General features: G+C 41.8%; 2 protein-coding genes across 11 annotated transcripts in view; one reads left to right on the top strand and one right to left on the bottom strand.

The window, feature by feature from the left end:
• LOC145963056 (uncharacterized) overlaps positions 1–19913 on the top strand; it is a 368536-nt gene that overhangs the window by 142228 nt on the left and 206395 nt on the right. For all 7 annotated transcript variants that reach the window (XR_014436063.1, XR_014436062.1, XR_014436061.1 and 4 more), the window contains exon 5: positions 2672–2849. Coding sequence is in view for 4 of the 7 variants with exons in the window: in XM_083084673.1 (XP_082940799.1) it covers positions 2772–2849 (78 nt within the window). In the remaining 3 variants the exon portion in view is untranslated. The remainder of the gene's footprint in view (positions 1–2671; positions 2850–19913) is intronic.
• Positions 1–19913, bottom strand: part of LOC145963049 (discoidin domain-containing receptor 2) — a 250006-nt gene that overhangs the window by 136038 nt on the left and 94055 nt on the right. Inside the window, exon 1 of one of the 4 annotated variants that reach the window (XM_083084659.1) lies at positions 997–1340. The exons of the other annotated variants lie outside the window; for them this stretch is intronic. The gene's annotated coding sequence lies outside the window, so the exon portion shown is untranslated. Of the gene's footprint in view, positions 1–996; positions 1341–19913 lie in introns of those variants that run through there. 4 annotated transcript variants of the gene reach the window in all.

The following is a 19913-nucleotide window of genomic DNA, read 5'->3' as shown; positions in this document are numbered from 1 at the left end:
TGAATCTGCATTTTTTTATATCGCCGATAAAAATATAATAGAAGGTCGCCTTGAGAAAATATCGTTCATTTTCGCCACATTTTCGTTACAGTAATGTACATATACTTTGGATCGTATATATTGCTTCGAAAAATTGTGGAAAGCTTTTGAGAAAAAGAAAGAAATACCGTTATTTTATCTCTTTCTTTTAGGACGTGAATTTTTTAAGTATCCATTTTAGATATAAATCTTTTTGTTACAATCCTATCGTGCTTGCAGACATGCAATTATTTCGAAAAGTTGTAAAGGAAAATAAGGTTTAATCGTGTATCGCGTGTTTGTATAACAAGGCAGATTAGATTTTCTCCTGTTGATTTTTTTGGGAAATGTCGATGTATATTCCTATTACGCTATTAAATTAAACTGAAGCACGCAAAACGTATATTATATCTTGGAATTAATTATATAAATTTACAAAAGAGTGGTTCTATTACATGACAAAATGATTTCAAATTATATATCTAGGCAATATCTAATCCTTTGCGATTCTCCTAATTTATTATCGAAATTAAATCTAACAATTTGAATGCGGCGCTCTCTGCATTCTATAAATATTTATAACATTTATTATAATTTTTATATTCTCTAAAAGTGAATCAGTGTATTATCACTGATTTACAGTGCTGTACTTATAACTGCTTGTAATCAGTGACTATTTACTGTTTTTCAGTGATAATACACTGATTCACTCTAGTGAGAGTAGTGTTCACTGAATCAGTGTATTATCAAAACTGAAAAACAGTAAATAGTCACTGATTACAAACAGTTATAAGTACAGCACTGTAAATCAGTATACTTCTATTTGTATACTTTATCTTGTATTAAAGGCTATATGCTGACAAAAGATAAAATTGAATAATAAATTCTTAATACTGACTCACACGTGAAAATAAATTCGGAGCGCAAAGGATTTATTGGCGGCTATTATTTATAAGTGACCCACAAAGAAACGCTCACGTTTAATGAGAGCAGCGTACGTCGCAGGTTCCGTGATCGTGCCGCAGTGCTCAATCTTTCTCTCTCCTTCACCGATGTCCTTCTTTCCTTCCGCCACCCGCACTGTCACTCTCCTCCGTCCCGATTGCCTCTCCGGCCGATTATCGTAATTCACAAATCGCCGTCATCTCACCGTACACACAACACTGTATCGTGACGCGCGTATCGTGAGTGAGAGAAATCGCCGTCAGCGGCGATCGGTCACTTACGCGGCAGCGTGTGCTTTTCGCGCGTCACGACTCCGTTTTCGAGCCCCCGGTGTACGGCTAATCGACAAGAGTAATGCGTACCCCTCGCGACCCCGTGACGGACTGAGGTTCGCGCCGGCGGCGCAGCGCCGCCGTGACCCGTGGCGACACCGCGAACTAAATCCGCGCCCGCACACACGCGCCGCGATTAGGTTGGTATTCGTCCGCTCCGCGCCACGCGATCTGGTTCCTCCCGCTCTTCTCGCCAATTTTAACCCTTCGGCTACCGGCGGTGCTTGTGTACACCGATGCCGGCTGCGTTTCACTCCCTGCGAATTTTGCCTCTGTGAACGGTAAAGATAGATGTACGTTGCTTTTTTTTTTATTATCATTAATTTGGACACAATTAATTTTAGAATACACGCTTTAGAGTATATTCTTTCTCGTTAATTAAAAAAAAAACAGTTACTTCGATGAATAAAACGAAGAGGTGGAACAAATATAATGCGCCATTTTTTCCAGTCGCAACGTGGAATGCGAAACGGTGAAGTAATTGAGTTTTTGTAACAGTCAAACCGGCGTAGTTTTTGCATTGTTTCTGTTCTCTGTTACCGAGACCGTAAATATACTACCCATGCGAATATGAATACGACTTCATTACCGTAGTTATGTGTACACTTTGCAAAATGAATAAAATGTTTTAGCAGTAGAGCGATATTACGACAGACCCTGCTGGTAATTAATATATAAAATTTACATGCGCAATAAATAAGCAATGCAACAGCACGCCCATATGAAGTAGCGAGCTAAAATTATTAGAGAGAAAAAACGCAATTTACTAATTTTACAATCCTAATTCGCGTAACAGTGAAATGATCCTTTTTTTTGTTTCTTTTTTACGTGTGTATCGCATATCAAGTAAAATCAGCATCAACTTTTATATCACAGAAAGTTTGAGCAAAAGAGAAGGGGAAATGTAATGCGTAATATTTCTCAACTAATTTTAACTGCACAGAATTTTAATTTATAAACGCTAGTTAAAAGAAGTTATTTCAAGTTGAATATTAAAAAGCCGCAAGGAAGAGAAGAGATCGCGAATTAATTTTTTCCTAGAAACAATCGCCTTTAAATTACTCGAGATCTTGCCGCGTCTCTCTCCTCTTTCTCTCTCTTTATCTCCCTAGACAAAAAAATGTGAAGAAGAGATATTTTATATTCATATATATTTGCATGTACCCCCCAATTTTTAAACTTGATCGTTGATTGAAACTTGCAGGATGGCCAATGGTGAAATTTAAAAATTTTGGTTAGGTTACTATACGATATTGAAAGTTTTGACGTTGGTCATCTTGCAAATTAATCGACGCCAAGTTCAAGTCGCGGTCGGAAGCGGCGGTAAACGTTTCGATAGAGTTAAACCTGACTATTTTTCATCTTGTGCTTTATAGTTTCCGGGGTGTTGCCGCAAAACAGCGATGTGGTTTCACGTTGCTCTTTCCCACAAGCTTTTACTACGGGCTGGCTACGGTAGAGCGAAGAAGGTCCGACATGGTTCGTCTCGTTCGACGAGCGGCGAAGGTCGACGCGGGAATCCAAGGGAGGAGCGGGAGGAGGGAGCATTCGTATGTAAGTAACACCGCTATTTCGAAATATATATCGTTGCGGTAGGTCGCCGCGGGGAGATCGTCTCTCGTAGTATCCCGAGAACGAAAGACGCAATTATCGGTCAGCATGGCGCCTTGAAGCTGCTCGGCTCGACTGCTTACGGCATTTACCGTATCGCTCCTACGTAACCGCTTTTCTTCTCGGGATGCTCTATTTACTTGACGTTAAACCTCGCGCACCTTTCCGCCTCCGTACTAATGATAAAGGAAAATTAAGGATCACAGGGAGGAAGTTACAGAAACGCGATATATCTTTCACAGAAATGTCATTTATCCAGGATTGCGACAGAGATCTTATGTTTCTTTTTCAGTCTCATAGAAATTGTTCAAATTATAAAATCTACATAAAATATTTGTAAATCTTTCGATTAGATGCATCTTTTACATGAAATTTTAAAAATTAAAGGAATACAGTATACCTTTAACAGAAATATCACTTATCGAGGATTATAAGAGAGATATGAATCTTGTGTTTTCTTCAGTGTTATAGAAATTATTCAAACTATAAAATTTACATAAAATACATATTTATACATTTTTTAATTAGATAAATCTTTTGTATGAAATTTTAAAAACGAGAAGAAATTAAAGAAACGTTAATCCATCACTAAGAGAAATGTCATCGAGGAGTGTAAGAGAAACATGAATCTTATATTTCTTTCATAATGCTATAAAAAAATTATTCAAAGTTCAAAATCTACATAAAATATATATTTATAAGTTTCGATTAGATGAATCTTTTGCGAAATTTTAGAAAGGAGAAGAAATTAAAGAAACGCGGTCTGTCGCTAACAGAAATGTCATTTATCTCGGAGACATGAATTTTATATTTCTTTTAGTGTGTTATAGAAATTGTCTAAACTATAAAACCTTTCGATTAGATGAATGTTTCGTGCGAAATTTTTGCCTGGGGTGGCCAAAACACATATCACAAAATAAAAATGAAAAAATTTATTAACAAAAGTTAGCTAATATCCAGAAATGTTTTGACCGAAACCATTTTCGGCATCGAGCGGCTTAATTAAAGCTGTTTATTAATTTCGCGATTCGTATTTCCCTCAAAGTGACCCAGATTCTCTCGTACCCTCCATCTTGCGTCCCTATTAGCTTTTTCAAACCACAAATCTCCCGTACCCGCGGATGTGGACACATGGTGTAATTTAGCTCTTCGATTTGGGTCGACATCCATTGGGCCGAGGTACTAAGCGCCGACCGGAAACATCGGCGAGCATTGTGGCGACACGATCGAGAACAATATCGCGTGTCCATGAATCAAGCATACCTACCACTCGAGACGTCGGTCCCGCATTGGCTTACGGTACGATAATGTCAGCTGATAGCGCGCGGAATCGGTCGACCTAATCAATCAGCAGATATAGATATCTCGCGATCTACAAGGGTTCTATTCTAGGATGGCACATAGATCGCGGATATGTAGGGATAGCCGGGAAGCGCGTTTTGTTTCATATACCATTGTTCGTGTGTGTACACAGACGGCAGCCTCGTGCGATCTGCCGCGACTCGCGTTCGCTCTAAACTGGGCATGCCATGTACGGGACGCTGTCTTCTCTCGAGCAGAGTTACGAGAGGAGCGCGACCCTCTGGAGCGTAGTAGTAGCCTCGGACGAGGCCAAATACGAGGCACTTAAGCAAAGGCACGGTCGTCAGGCTGACCTCCGTGTTGTAACTCCGACTCCGTTTGTCTCGACGAGCCATCGCCTTTGACAATTCCCCGAACTTGTTCCGAGAAGCTTCCACCAAAATTGCTCCCTCGCGCCCCGTTTCGTGACGCGTTATTACGCAAGTGGTTTTACGATGCTCTTACATCGATAAATCGCGACGGCATTGAACTCTCTCATAATTCGTTCGCGATGCGTAAGCGCGATTCGTCTCGCGTCTGAACGAGATGTTAGGAGCTCTCGTTTTCGCGGCGAATCGAGAGAATCGGATATCCGGATATAGCGCGGATACAATCTTGCGCGACCAAGGGAGGCTTTTTCCGACCAGTAATTCCTTTGTGATTAGTGGCTCGGGGCATCGGCTTACCCAGGCACGAGCAAAAGAAAACGTGGGATTGTTTCCTCGAGCTGTGCGCCGTCGTTACCGCGCCCCGCTCTCCTAAAGCAAGCTTAGATTTAGTGCCACGTGGAAATAAACGCTTTCGCCGCGGTGAACAACAAGAATCGTTCGTTACGTTAATGACAGGTTCCTTCGGGCGAATGGGAAACTTGGAGCTTGCTTTCTCTCTCTCTCTTTCTCTCTCTCTGGATATCGGACAAAAACTCGCATTCTTTTTCATCGAAATGAAATATCTTTGTGCGCCGCACCGGCCGAATACTGATGCAATTAATCGTCTTGATGCTGATTAATTCCCCGTAATTCGGTAAACATCGTAGAAACGACGCGCACTTTCTTCGACCCGCCATTAATCGAATAACGTAAAATCGTCCCCCTCATCCGTAAACAATGTTTCCGCAGTGAGCGACCATAAATCTCGGCTGCTTCTTTCACTCGCGCGCCTCGAAAGTTTTCGCGTCTTATATTTGTCGGCTTTCGGCCGCGCGCGTCCGTTCGATATTTTGTTATGCCATTAATAACCGCTGTGTCTCGCTTCTCGGTAACAGGCTTTCTCAATTAATCTACGTTACGAGTGTGCCGAATGGCGAGGGAGAATGTAAAAGCTCGAAAATTAATATTAATGCACGGAACGGAGAAATCCGCGCGTTTCGTAGAACGCGGCGAATCGATATTTTACGTGGCGATGTCAATGGCTATAATGAAAACGTCGAATAATCCGATACCGGCGTAGCTATTCCTATTGTTTCGCACGGCGGCGAACCTTTATGCCGCATCCAATGAAATTGTTTCACCGACAATTTGCGTTACACCGGCAAATTGCTTCTCCGGCTGGTTATGGAGCGAAAATCGAATTCGAAAAATGAGCTCATTTGTCGCCTCATTTAAATTCGTCCGCGTCTCGCGATCGTGCTCCTTGCGATTAATTTGTCGTATGTATTGGAGGTTTATTTTTTTTTCCTCGCACGATTTGTTTCTAACGCGACAGTTGGAGAAATCGTTGACATCGTATAAAACTAAAACAAGACTCGAGACCGCAGAAAGTCGCGGCGCGTCGATGAGAAAACGAGAAAATATGTCTTTCGCGAGAATCGAGTTGTGAATAGTCGTGGTCGGTTTCGCTCTCGCATAAGAGAGAGAGAGAGAGAGAGAAAGAGAAAGAGGGAGAAAAGTTACATCGGAAATTTTAATGTAGTGTCCGCTCGAACGAATGACTTTGTATGAAAACTGCCGGCCGCAGCCTGGTGAAACAGATCGCTTTTTTACGTGTCACTGTTCACCTTGAACTCGCACGAGTCGCTTTAGCGAGGTATGCGTGTTACTTTCATCTTTTAATGGAGATCGCGTGAACGAAAACGAATCGTTAACGTGGCAAGCAATCAACGATGATCTCGAGGATAATTCATAAATCACAATTCATTTATTATGGTTCTTACACTCGCTTCAATTTGCAAACAATAGACCGCTTCCAAAATTGTAATTCGTGTAAAGCATTTCATATTTATACCCATCCTATCATAATTCGGGTTATTTAACGCTTTGCTGCTCGGCGGAATATTATTGAGGCTTCGTTTGATTTACATAGATTGCATATGGCAGTAGTATTAATTAATGCAATGATTAAAAGACCGCTATGAAATAATTCAGATAATATTAATTGCGGCGCATGTTATTAAAATATTCACGTCGCGCTGATGAGTTTGCAGTCGCGTCGATAATGCTTTTGTACGAATATCGTTTCGATACCGTTGTACATTCTTAATGTCCATTCGGATAAAATACGATGTTTAATTCGACGGTTCAGCTTTCATATCACACGAATGCTACCTATTTCGATAACTTGATCGACTGGTTACCTCGCATTACGCATTAAATGCGTCTTTGTCGACTCGGTTGTGTTAGCGAGCGATGCATATCCAGCTTTACATCGCTGGACATTGTCCATTCGACGAGCCGCGATATTTCCATATTAACGCGCATCACTGTCAGTTATCGGTTGAAATTAGTCGAATAATTTGTTCACCGACGTGAAACGGTGCGGATAACACGGGAGAAGGGAAGAAGGGGGAAGAGGAGACACGTACAGAGACAGCGTGGGAGCGAAAACGTGGGACAAAAGAGCGAGAGACGAGGTAGATTCGCGGTTGTTGGAATTTCATAAAGGTCTATTGAGTTGCAATCGGTACAAACTGCGGACGCAAACTGCGACCATCGCGGTTCTAATTCTTTTTTCTCGTTCGTTTCGCGTATTTATTCTATTTTAAACATTCTTGATGATACCTATTTTGGTTGATATTGATTTTATACGTTCGCTTATTAAATGATTTTTTTGCTACATGATACGATTCGACGAAAATACACGCTTACGTATAATATGTTTGGCGCGAACCGCTTTATTGATATTGATTATGGATTTACGTGTCGGCTTAATGCGAATACTTTGGTACTATTTGCGATTGGCGATAAGTAACGTCACAACATATATGTATAAGCGCAAAATATCTCGTGGCTGGCTGGTGCCGGGTGAGTGAGTCGCGGTGAGGGTTGACCTGGCAGTCGGATCGATCCACTCTCTACGTAGAAACCTAGCCTCCTCTTTCGCGTTTGTGCCCCTGCGTCGCGCCTGCTTGCGCTCATGCCAGCCGCAAGGTTCCACGATGTTTTGTATCCTCCGTGTTCCGGGGAAGTCGCCAGAAAGGCCTCGCTCCAGATACCGTTGTCGCCAAATATTTCCAATTGACCCAGTCAAGTCTCCGAATGAAAGGTATATCGGATTCAGACGCTCGAATTCAGAACGTTCAAGAATATCCATACATGCTTTGTCGACTCACAGAGAGGCTTTTGCGAAAAATGCTTTCACCATCTTGCGTCAACGTTCTTCAAAAATGATCGATCGACATTTCATCGTTATATATAGGTCGTCCGCGTCTCTACCGCGCTTTACACCTGTTTGTAGCCAATTTCGGTTATAGGAATATTCCGGCGTTGTATCCGTACTTGGGAACGTTCCATCTATCCGCGGCGACCTGCTCCAGATATTCCAACCGAACATTCCAATTAGCCCGGTCATGCGCCCTCGGACCACATAAAAGGCATGAATTCCGCGTGCGGATTTGGAGGTTCTGGGTCAGGCAAACCATGGAGCGACAAGCTCGTCTATTGTTCGCGTTCGCTCGCTCGGTTTGCTTGCTACGGGAAGGAAAATCAAGAGGTTAGCGTTATCGTAGAATTGGAGTTCAGCGAATCGAATTCTGCAGGCGGATGGCGTCGTGGAGATTCCCGCTAAAGCTAGGACGGCGGGGGTAAATTGAATCTCTCTGTGCGTCATTCTTATGTTAATTCTCAAACGCGTGTACTTTGTAATGCCGTTACATTGTGCCGGCGTATGTGCGTAATATGGATGGAGCTTGACGATATTCCCTAACATTGCGGCCAATGAGACTGTCATCTCTCGACGATGTCATCGGTTATCGCTTCGTTTTACGACTTTTGCTTATCAAGGTGTTATGGAGCATAAAGTACGGATTAATATGATGGTTCTCTGCGCGAGAGGCTCGTTTATTGCTTACTTTGAGACACGCTCGAGTATCCAATCGCGTCGATTGTAAAATCTCTCGATACATACACTCGCGCGGTGTCCCTCATGGGACACTTTTCAACAGATATTCTATTCGTTCCTTATTTCACGGCAGCGAAATTCTCTTAAATACCGGAAGGATTTGAACTCCTCCCGAATTGCTTAATGTCTGGAAGCAGAAGCCTGACCTACATTCTCACGCTCCCATTAAATATATAGCTCTCGTCCCATCGTCGAAGGCGCCGTCCCCGAGTTCAGCGCGATATCGGTGCTAGACTCCGATGTATATGTATAGCACGTCTATTATACCTCACTTTACGCAGTCACGTGCCTCAGTGGTGAGATTCAACATAACCGGTATCGACAGGTTATTTCTGAAGGGGTAGTCTTGCATAACTATCCCTCTCTCCCTCTCTCTCTCTCTCTCTCTCTCATCGATGAAGGGGTTTAGATCCGCATTACTGCCTTAGAACCATGATTACTGTATCCGGGACGGCTATAACGTCTAACGTAATGGTAGGCAATAAATGAATGCGTCTTGTTACTCAATTCGATGTATATATAGAACATATGTGTGCGACTCGTTAACTGCATCGTTACTTTTGCGCACCATTTTTCTTTCTGATTTCCGATGCATCGCCGATAAGCTCGTTATCGATGCGAATGCAGATTTGCGTATTGCAAAATATACCTCGCATTTCCAAGACATTGCACAGTCACCGATCATTGGAGCTTCTCTCTCTCTCTTTCTTTCGTTGAACTTCTCATAAAGCAACGAAATACGAAAGATCTGCCGCGAAGACAGGCCGTTGCAAGGAAACCTCTCCTGGACTTTAGTAGACATATATATCGAAGGGTTTTCCCCTCCTCGGGATCACGAGACGACAGAGGCGTAACGCGAGCGAGCAATGATCCGTTCATCGCATCGCATGAACGTGGCGTCGGGAAGGGTCGCGCTGCCGTTTCGCGCTCGGCGCATCCTTTAAAGCCTGTCGTATCCCGCAACGGCACGGCACGAGCGAGGAAAGCACGGCAGGAGCAGGCTGGCTAGATAGCGGGCGGACGGGTGTTCTAAGGTGCCGCGCGGAACGACGAGGTGTTTCTCGTTGTTGCGGCTATACAAACAGGGTGTGGGGTTGAACACAACGAGGGGTCGGAACATTACGCTTGCTACCCGTCTTACCGCTCACCCGGCTCCATCCCCGTTCTGTCCCGCTGCCACCGCCGCCGCCGCCGCCCCCGGGGGCCCCGTGTGGCGTAAGCGCTGTTTATGGAGACCGCAGGCGGCATCTCCCGTCGAGCTTAGCGCTACCACTGTGTTCAGCCAGCCTCGGTTACGAGCGAAGGGATTTTCTACCGGATGAGGATGCTCGTCTCCGACAGCAGCGACGTGGCTTTCTCCCGGTGGTATACCCCTTTGCGCTCGCGGATCTCAGTTTAATGTATAGAAATAAGCTCGTTCGATGTGCACATTTTATTTCACGCGAGACATGTAGCGCCGATGGCGAATATTCGGGCGAGCTTGTCACGCCGACGTAGAATTGCGTTTTTTGTCACGGGGCTTTCGTTTATGCTACGAGCGATTTAATCGCTATAAAGGCGATACGGGACGTTCCGAACGCACGGGCTAAATGGTACGCGATTCTTGTCAAGTTTTTTAGTCGCTTCTGATTGCGCATTACGCGCGAATATAAACGCGACCAGGACAGTGACACGAGCTGGCAGCTTTTAATGCCGATTTCACGGAGAATCTAGCGAAATAACCGTTATGCAAATTTTCCTCGCGCTTCTTTCGCTCCTGACTCTCTCGCGACCGTTCATGTGTAAAAGTACGCGTGCAACGAGTATCCCACCGAGCGATCGCGTGCAGGGGACAATGGTATCACGAGTCTGAATCGTCATGAGTACATTTGAATACGTTACGATCGCGTAAACGTAAGCCGATGCCGGGCAGTTTTTCGTTCGAGACGTCTCTGTAGTTCATGAACTCTGCTACGGTCGCGTTTGGAAAGGTACGCGAAGCGTTATGGATATTTATGCAAAGCGAGGGATAAGAGATATTGTTTCCGTTTCGTAGACGGAAATCACACGGCCGTCGCGCCGGAAAACAAAAACATTTCCCAGTTACGTTCCTCGCGAAGCATGCGGCGTTATATCTTCCGACGTGCAAACACGCTCGCGATAGTCGTTGGTGCGTGCGCGCGTTACACGCATATATGCCCGTTACTCACCGATTTAATACCACAATCTCGAGAAACCCGACGAGACAGCAGAAAACTGGAAGACGGAGGCTGGAGAAGAAACAGAGAGAAAAATGATAGGGCGGTAGGTCAACGCGAAACAGCGTGAGGAGGAGGGGGCGGAGACGGTGGATTAAAACATTTTTATACATTCTTTTCCTTCCTTCCTTCCTTCCTCTTCCTTCCCTCCCTTCTGTCCCGACCCGTACCGCGCCGTCCTACTATTTAAGAGGCATTGCTTCGCAACCACTACGCGAGACAACCCCCAGCTCTCCTGAATTTCCTGTCTTGGTTGTTCTTCTCGTTTCCTGTCGCTTCCTTTCTCCGGCTGCTCATCCGCGACTCGGCCAGTCGCCATCGTAGGAAAAATTATTTTCCTCTCACGGACAGGTGAAACGCGTAAGGTGAGCGAGATTGGACAGACGTCGGCTTTCGCGAAAAGCGGACAATAAAAAGAGCAAAAATAAAAGAAACGGATGATAGCGTTCGTAAACGGAATAATAGTACGTATATGTATATATATGAGGATTTACAAGAATTTATTTTAGAAACGATGAAACCGATCTTCGCTTAGGTAAATCGCCGATATCATTTCTTGCAATTCGACGATACCTCTCGCGAATTATTTCGTCTTCCTGTCGTGTGCATGGAAGAGAGTTAAAAGTTTGTTTGTACGTTTGCACATCCCGTTATGATCATTGCCATCGGCTTTGCTCCAATTAGTGTTGCTAGTCTGACTTAATACTTTTCGCGTTGCCGAAGCCGCCGAACGGTTTTTCTTAAGCCACGGGAGCGGAGTTCAAAACCTCGACCGGAGGTTTTCAAGCGCGGTGACCCACCGAGGCGGATTAAAAGCTGCGCGAGAGCTTCCCCGGCTCCGTCCCGTTCCTTTCCCTCCCGCGGGACCCCCGGACGCTTTTTTGTTCCGACCGGCACGATATCTAACTGTAGGTAAGAGGCTTTCGCCTTTGAAGTCCCCTCACTTTTGCAACTTGTATTTCTTTCATTAACGTACTTCGCTCCCGAGTATTTTCGCGGTGCGGCAGGGCAAAGCCGGTGGAAATAACTCCTCCTCGTTCTCTCTCTTCCCCGCCCGCGCTATCCCGCGCCGTACGCGCGGTAGGCGGCATCGTAAAAAAATCTTCAAACCGCATTTCCTGGTTAGTCTCGCCAGTCTCTGCATCGAAGCCTGTTCCGCTCCTTTATCATTAATTCTATCTGAAAGTCCAAGCCATCGTTAATTCCCTTCCTTAATGCACAGCGTCCGGACAAAATCCTTCATGTTTTACAACCCATTTGGCTCTATAGCGATATATATATGTGTGTGTAAAAAGAGGGAGGGTATTAGTATATTTTGGCCTCCTCGTGCAACGCTATCCACCGTACACGCGGAGGATATAGCTGCCAGTAACACTGGTGAGGGGTGATGGCGAGGAAAGAGGAAAAGGGGGAGGGCAGCCGGTGGGCTCAGGTGTTTCCACCGGCACAGCGGTATAGCGGGGCAAAGTAGTGTGGTCGATATGACTGAAACTACCCCTTCCTCGTAAACCCCGTTGATCTTTCTCTGTCGGACCAGCAACGTTTCTCCACCCGCACTGTTCTTTCTCTCTCTCTCCTTCTCTCTCTCTCTCTCTCTCTCTTTTCGTTCCCGTATCCGGAACTCGTCGACCTCACGACCGTCCTCCTTCATACACCTCTGGATCGTGCGATAGTGGTGGCATTCGCGGAATTTTGCTTTTATAATATTTAATCACGTTGAATATTGGAGAGCTCTCTTTCTCTTCCTCTCTCTTTTTCGAAGTATATATAAACCACGCTATAAATTATTTGCGCACAGGGTTTCTCAGTTTAGGACGCTATTTAAGTGGCGCATCTTTTTGTTTTTTAGTGTGTTACATATTACGAAAATTAAAAACAGAATATTTTTGATACAGAAATGCTGCGAGTATGAAAAAATAAATATTTTTAAAAATAGTTTCTATTGATAACTATTGGAAGAAAAACATAGAGAAAATTGCGTTCTTAATATTTATTTTATATATTACAAAGAATTTCATATAAAAATGATAACAATAATCTTTTATAGTAATATATGAAATAAAAAAAATGTAATTGATTGAATGTGATAAAAGAGATTGTAAAAAGTGCATAAACGATACTGAATTACAAAATTTGATCTTTAGTTAATATGCAAAGTTTTTGAGGGTAACAGGCACAGATTTAATTTTACCTGCTGAACCATACCGAATTCTTCCGATTCTATTGGGAGCACGGTCGTTTTTTCGACGACCGACGATTCGGAAAAAAGCCGAAATACATGGCGGCGCTGTCATGGGAAATTGAAACATGCTGACTAGCAGACCAATTTCGTCCTAATTAAAGGAGTTTTTTCTTTCTCCCGTGAGATTTGTCTGTTCGGGATGCGAATATCTCTCTGGAAAAACGTGGCGCTTGAAAACGCGGAGCCGTTTTACGCGACAACATCGAAATTTAAATATATGCGCAAGTGGGACAGCTTAAATAAACTACGTGTCAGATACGCAGAGTGTTATAAAATATCAAAACTTTTTAACTGTATATTCTACATCTAAAAATACCAGAAAAGATTATTACGAGAAAAAGCTACTCAAGTTTTTGTTCTTGCGAGTAAAACGTTTCCTCTTCTCCGTTGCATTTCACCGAGGCACCCTCTTGATTACCGCACACATATACATGTGTTTTTGTATATGTACTGCGGTTAGTTTGTTGTTATCATTAGAAGGAGTTATGGCGACATAAGCGGTTGCGAAGTAAGGTAAGAGGTGTTTAACTATGCAAAAATAAACATGCAAGTCGGATATTACTTCTTTAAAAAATAAAACATGACTTTACCGGTTCCATGATTCAATATATTTGATTGTTATTATGAACTTTATGATTTTCGAAATAAATTTAATAAAGTTTTATACACATATATACAGTTCTATTATTAATAGAACTATTTTTATAATTATTTTTTTTTTAAATACAGTTTTCTATTTAATATAATGTAAAATATAGAAGAACTAAAATTTTATATAATTGCTACATCTGTGTATAATAAAATATTATATACATAGTCATGCAGAATGTGAAAGCAATAAATGTTTTAAATAGTTGGTGTTGCAATAAACTCCGATTGCAGTCTGAAAAAAGCAATTAACTTTAGCGATGTGCGAATTGCTTTCATTATTTTGAATTAATGCAATGGAGTAGATTAATTTCGTTCATCGATGTAATTTTCACAAAAGAGCATCGATGTTTGACATTTGGTTTACACAAGAGAATTACTAGAATCTAAATTAGTTGTACGATCAATGAATTTTGTTACATTCCACGAGTTTTATATGTCACGAATGATCATATTTCACAAAAATTTATTCATTGGTAGAAATTTTTAATAATTAATCTGTATCCCCGCGCGAGATGAAATTAGATGATTAAAGACTGAAGTCTTTGTGATTGCTTTCTTTCTTTCTTTCTTCGATAAAGTTTTCGTCGCTTTGAAAAACTAGCTGCAATGTTTTAGTAATATTTGATGCAATTTTAGCAAATAATATTATTACTGACAATGAGGCAATCATTCAGTAATTTTTATATCAATTAATTAAATTTATTCTTGATATTTGATTAACGGTTTTGATATTTTTATTCTGTATGCAAATGTACAATGGATCTTAATTTTTTTAAAAATCTTGAAGTAATTAAAAATACGAGGATATTCTACTTTTATTTATTTTATGTGATAATAAATGAAAGAGTGTAATAGACATATTGGTTATTGATATAATTATATGAAGTTTTATAAGATAACTGTGATTATATCATAAAGTGAATGAATATGCTCGTAAAGCAATCCCATTTAGGCAAACTAAAATTATAACTTTTCGACAGGTATTAATTTAATAATCTCAAATAACTCTCTCAATATAATCTGTGGCTGTCTGTCAGTTAACTTTCGCGACGGAACGGACTACAAGGGTGCTAATTAAGTGATTCGATTACAGCCGCAGAAATTAAGATTCGCCGCGGAAAACTAAAATTCAAAATAAAGCGTCACAGCTGGTTCCGGAATTTTAATGATTAGAGATCGTTCTTGTTGAGAATTGATATAGTTGAGATTTTTTTATTATTAAAATTCTTGCAAATTATACAATAATAATAAAAATATATTATTTGCATGCATTCTTTACGTATAAAATGACCGAAATGGTCATTTTTCATTAATATAATACTACTGTTATTTTAATAAAATGAAATTGGTGCGAAATATTTTATTAGTGAAAAATAAATATTGCTGGAAAGAGCATAAAATTTGTTATAATTAATATGTAGTTGGAAACATAATTTTTAATTGTAATTGTATTGTAGAATAGAAGAGAAAGAAAAAATTCATTCTTGTATGAAATTTATAAATTTTCCATTTATTTTCCATTTATTTATTTAAATCAATATAGCATAATGAAAGCACAGCATAATGTCTATGTAGACAGTACTGTATGTTAAATTAAAATAAATGCACATCATGTCGTTTAAATATAACTAATATAAGCGACGACGCACCCTTTGCACAGTCCATTAAATTCAATCGGCCGTGATGGCGATAAAAAAATGCTTATTAGGCGCACGTGCGCGGCTCCTTTCAAATGATCGGTCCTTCTAAAAAAGGGTAGCGACTCACAAGCGGATATTGCAGTGCCGTATAAATAATAGCCTCGCAGTTTTCACGCCAAACAATAATTAGCTTTAGCAAATGGAAAGATACAATGCCGAGAGCTGACTGCTGACAGAGGGTCCGCCGAACACGTACAATTTTAGTTTTTGCAACGCGTGTCATTTTACGCACATGTGTGACTGCTGACGCTGATGCATTCAGAAACGATCCATCAATTTTCCGAGTCGAGTCGCGAAATATCGAGGAGATGAGTTCCGAAGCGTGGGAAATACGAGTGGGCCTCGGTAGACTTTAACGCGGTCAAAAAAATTCTGCGGCTAAGCCATTAAGTTTTCTCGAAGCTCTCCGTCGATGATAGATGAGACGCGGAGTGGCGGGTAGCCAGCGGATCAATAAATTAAATCAAGGCACCGACTGGACCGGGCTTGAAAATGATATCGATTGAACGGGGTGGAGGCGAAGCCGATGGTATAAACCGTGGTAAAACCAGGTGGCTTATGACTGATGATTACGGAGTGAAATGCAGAAATCCGATCGAGATCGTAACAAATTGAAAAAGTCGGACGGGGCGTATCCGAAAATATATCGCGTCCTAATTCGATTTAGACGAGGTTCCCTGCTATGCCACGGATGGGAACTGACACGTACGTTAATATTATTTATAACTAACGCTTTTCTGGAACGCTCGCGTCCGCGTTGACTTAATGTGCGGTCTAAACGTCCCATATAACGTTGAGTCAAAAAAGACAGCGATGAGATGAAAGACGTCCCACTTGCGACGTAAGAAGAATGTAAAAAGAACGAAGAAATAAGATGAATAGGGTTGGAGGTCAAAGTGGACATACATACAAAGAGAAGACTCCGAAGCTCGTCCACTTTGCCACCCCCGATGTTGGCTCTCGTCACGGTGGACAAGTCGACCGACTTTAATATGCACCCCAGAAATTGAATTCTCTCCCTTTTCTCACCGCTTCCCGATCCCTTCCTCGCTTTCTCAGCCTTCGTCAAAGCCCGGCTTCGGCCTGAGAGCGGAACGCAGGTGCGGCGGGATCCGTAATATGGATTTAAGAACACTCGGTGATATTGACGGATATGAGCGTTCCCGTGGAGGCAAAACGCCCCTCCTCGAATGCCGTCGTGTTACGCGACGGGAGTCATGGCTGGGAATGCACGTTTGTACATACATTTGCAGCGTAGCAGTGAGTCACGCTACAATCGCACAGTGGGTGTTTTTCTCATTCCGACTGATCATAAAGTCTTACTCTTGCGGCTTAACACGCGCGCCAAAACGACACGGGGTGCGTAATGACAAGGGATGAGTTTATCCGATGACCGTGTAATCCATTATTACGTCCGCCACTCCCGATGACGCGTACCGTGTGCAGGAATCCAGAATTGATCCCTAGAAGCGTCCTGATGCCAAGTACCAAAGGAAAATACACAGAGGGTGTTTGCATTAGATCGGTTAACCTTCGAGAGTGCAATTATTATCAAAACTGACATTCACCGAGAATATTCACCAAGTATCCGTGGAAAGAACCTGCTTAATGTGAGGAATTTTACCTTTATGCACATATTTTTTTGAAAATACACGATCTATCTGATGATATATACGAGACTCGTTGATATCGAGACTGATGATGTGTACGAGACTCGCGTAAATTTTTTGCAATATTTCTTTTTATACTAAATCTCACTCGTATTGCCCATCAATCAACTATTTCACAGTTATGTAAAAACATTTGTAAGCGTAACATTTCACTTGTATTTGCCACTTTCATCATTCAATTCTTTCAATCGACATAAAACGTTATCGCATTATAAGCTGATTTATTTTCCATCCTGTTTCATGGCAAGAGTCTACGGAAAGCATCCGCTGGTTTAATCTTTGGATGCGTAAATAATTTCGCGTTTTCGAGTGCACTCGGTGTGAAGATGAAATATTCATCGCGACGTCATGTATTTCAGCGCCGAGTTGAAGTCTGTTGCCGGTGTCAGGAAGGGACCGGTAAAGTTACGATTGTCTTAGCAAGTGCGCGAGAAATAGGGTCAAAGTAATGTAAGGGATTAGGATGCTTCGTAATAATAGGCGCGAAAGTTTATTTTAACTTGCTCATATAGCGTGAGCGGCAACGATACTGGCGATCCTAAAGTTTGAGTAAATTAGAGTAATCAATATTTATTTGCGAATTTTCCTCTTTTTATATTAATTATATTAAATAAATTATAGAGAATAGAGAGAGAAGTATAATTTTTCATTTATAAACATTTAATTTTATATTAAATAGCATAGACTTTTTATTATTTCAATAATAAGATTATGTCATCTCGAGATATTTGATATTTACATAACTGATAATGTGATAGAAAATTAGTCGGTTAAAAATTAAAAAATTCAATTAGCATTGTTACATATACTATTTTTAAAAAATTTTAGAGATATTAATTCGCGAAGTTTAAAATATAATTTAAAATCTTTTAGACTTTTTTTTACGGATATTTTGAACTTAGTTTGAAGTATGATTCTTTTTACGGAAATAATTATCCAAGTTTCGCTCTTTCATATATGTATACACTCCTCTTATTCGACATATACAGTGCATACACATCCTCGAGCGTTGTGATCCGGGAGAGTAAACTTTGCTCCCCCTCGCTATATGCCGTATCTGACCCGTGTCTGATATTCCAGAGATGAATGTGTGCCTCGATTACCACTCTTCTCGAAGAGTAAGTTAGACGCTTTAGGATTCATATACGTTCTGTCAGTTCGCTCGGTCATCTAAAGCCCGAATTTCTCGGGCTTCTTGCTACTTACTACGGTCAAATCCGTTAAAACCACGTCCAAAACAAGTCCGATAAGAAGCATTTGCGACGAGTTAGAGCATTAGATTTTTTCCTCAAGCTGCTTTCCGGCCTTCATCAAGACAGGATTTTGCAAGAGTGACTAACAGAGAGTTAACAGACATGACATATAGTAACGTTTATTACGACAAAAATATAAAATTGTATTTAAAGCTGAACTTTTCGGATTTGCGCGTTACAATAAAATCTCGAAATAGATGAAAGAATTTTAACGATATGAGAAATTTTTTCATGTAACTTTCATGTTAATGCGATCTGTCAAAAAGTCATGTCTTTGATTATCGTATCGGGAAATGTATCACGCCGCAATACGGAGGTAATAAAATATGCAAATTAGGTAGGTATATTTGATGATCTCGCGGTCTTCCGGGACGATGGAATTTATCGGTGCCGAGAACTTTCCATACTTGGACCAAGTTGGCAGACTCGCGAGTACACGAAGACGTACAAGGAGAGTCCGGCGGTATTAATACTGAATTGCAACGCGGCATCGGCTCATATTAAATGGAGTATTGTGGGCGTTTCGAGGAATCGATCGTCCACAAAGTGGCAATCACACAGAGAGTGAGACTCGATCACGTGATTTCCCGTGGGTGCCGTCACCGATAAATGATCCAGCTGTTGCAGACGCTGCCACTCCACCTTTGTGGATCATGCCATGCTTACTTCATCCCTGTGGAACAGTATGACGCAAATATTTTTAAAAATCACAATTTTATGTAACAATGTTATAGTATTTAAATACACCTCAATATTGCGGATTCGGAAATAGCTACTTCATCATTTTTTTGTCAATATGGGCTTTAATTAAAACTTTTCAAATAAAAATTTTTACAGCTCGTGCTATTTTTTCGCTTTTATATGTAATTTATCAGAATAATAATGAGAACGCTAGCTATGATAGATGGAAGCTTGCAGTATAGCGAGAGGGAGAAAAAATACGGTATTGTGTATTAGATATTAACCGTTAATTAATAAATTAATTAATAACAAAAAGTCAAAGCATTTTCCGCTAATCAACCATTTGCAAGTTTGCTTCGGGCGGGCTTCCCGCGGAGAAACTCGATATTTACGAACTTAAGTATCGCATTATAAGCTCCGGAAGCGGTATCGACGGATAGTTCCGCAAACATTAAATCCAAGATACCAACGTCGGATCCCCGCGTTTTCTCCAAAGCGCGGCGCATCCAAAGTGAATTAATGTAACTCCGGGCTTGCGGATAAAGTAGTCAGATTCCGTCGCGATGCGGGATTCGTCGCTGCGATGCGCCCGCGTTATAGATAGACCGCGTATTCGACGCGCATATACTATGGCGCACAGAGAGAGACACGCTCGCCGTTTACCTAAAGCATCCGTGAACGTACAGCCCATCTGGGATATTACGCTCATTCCTTTCCGCCCGGTCCTCGTCGTTCTCGGTCGTGGTAACTCCGGAAGATATTGCATAACGCCGGTGTATCGACAGGCGGCCCGAATCGCCGTCGCCATCGCGCCGGTTAGATTTATTTTTCAATGCGCCCCGCAATGGAACGATTCTCTCCGCCAGGGTTACACGCGCGGATATAACTTGCGACCGA

This window comes from Camponotus vicinus, unplaced genomic scaffold (assembly GCF_025532165.1).
Source record: "Camponotus vicinus isolate PSW18456_S1 unplaced genomic scaffold, iyCamVici1.0 SCAF_12, whole genome shotgun sequence".
NCBI classification, from domain to species: domain Eukaryota; kingdom Metazoa; phylum Arthropoda; class Insecta; order Hymenoptera; family Formicidae; genus Camponotus; species Camponotus vicinus.
The sequence above is the reverse complement of the archived record's forward strand: the minus strand, read 5'-3'. Positions and strand labels throughout refer to the sequence as shown.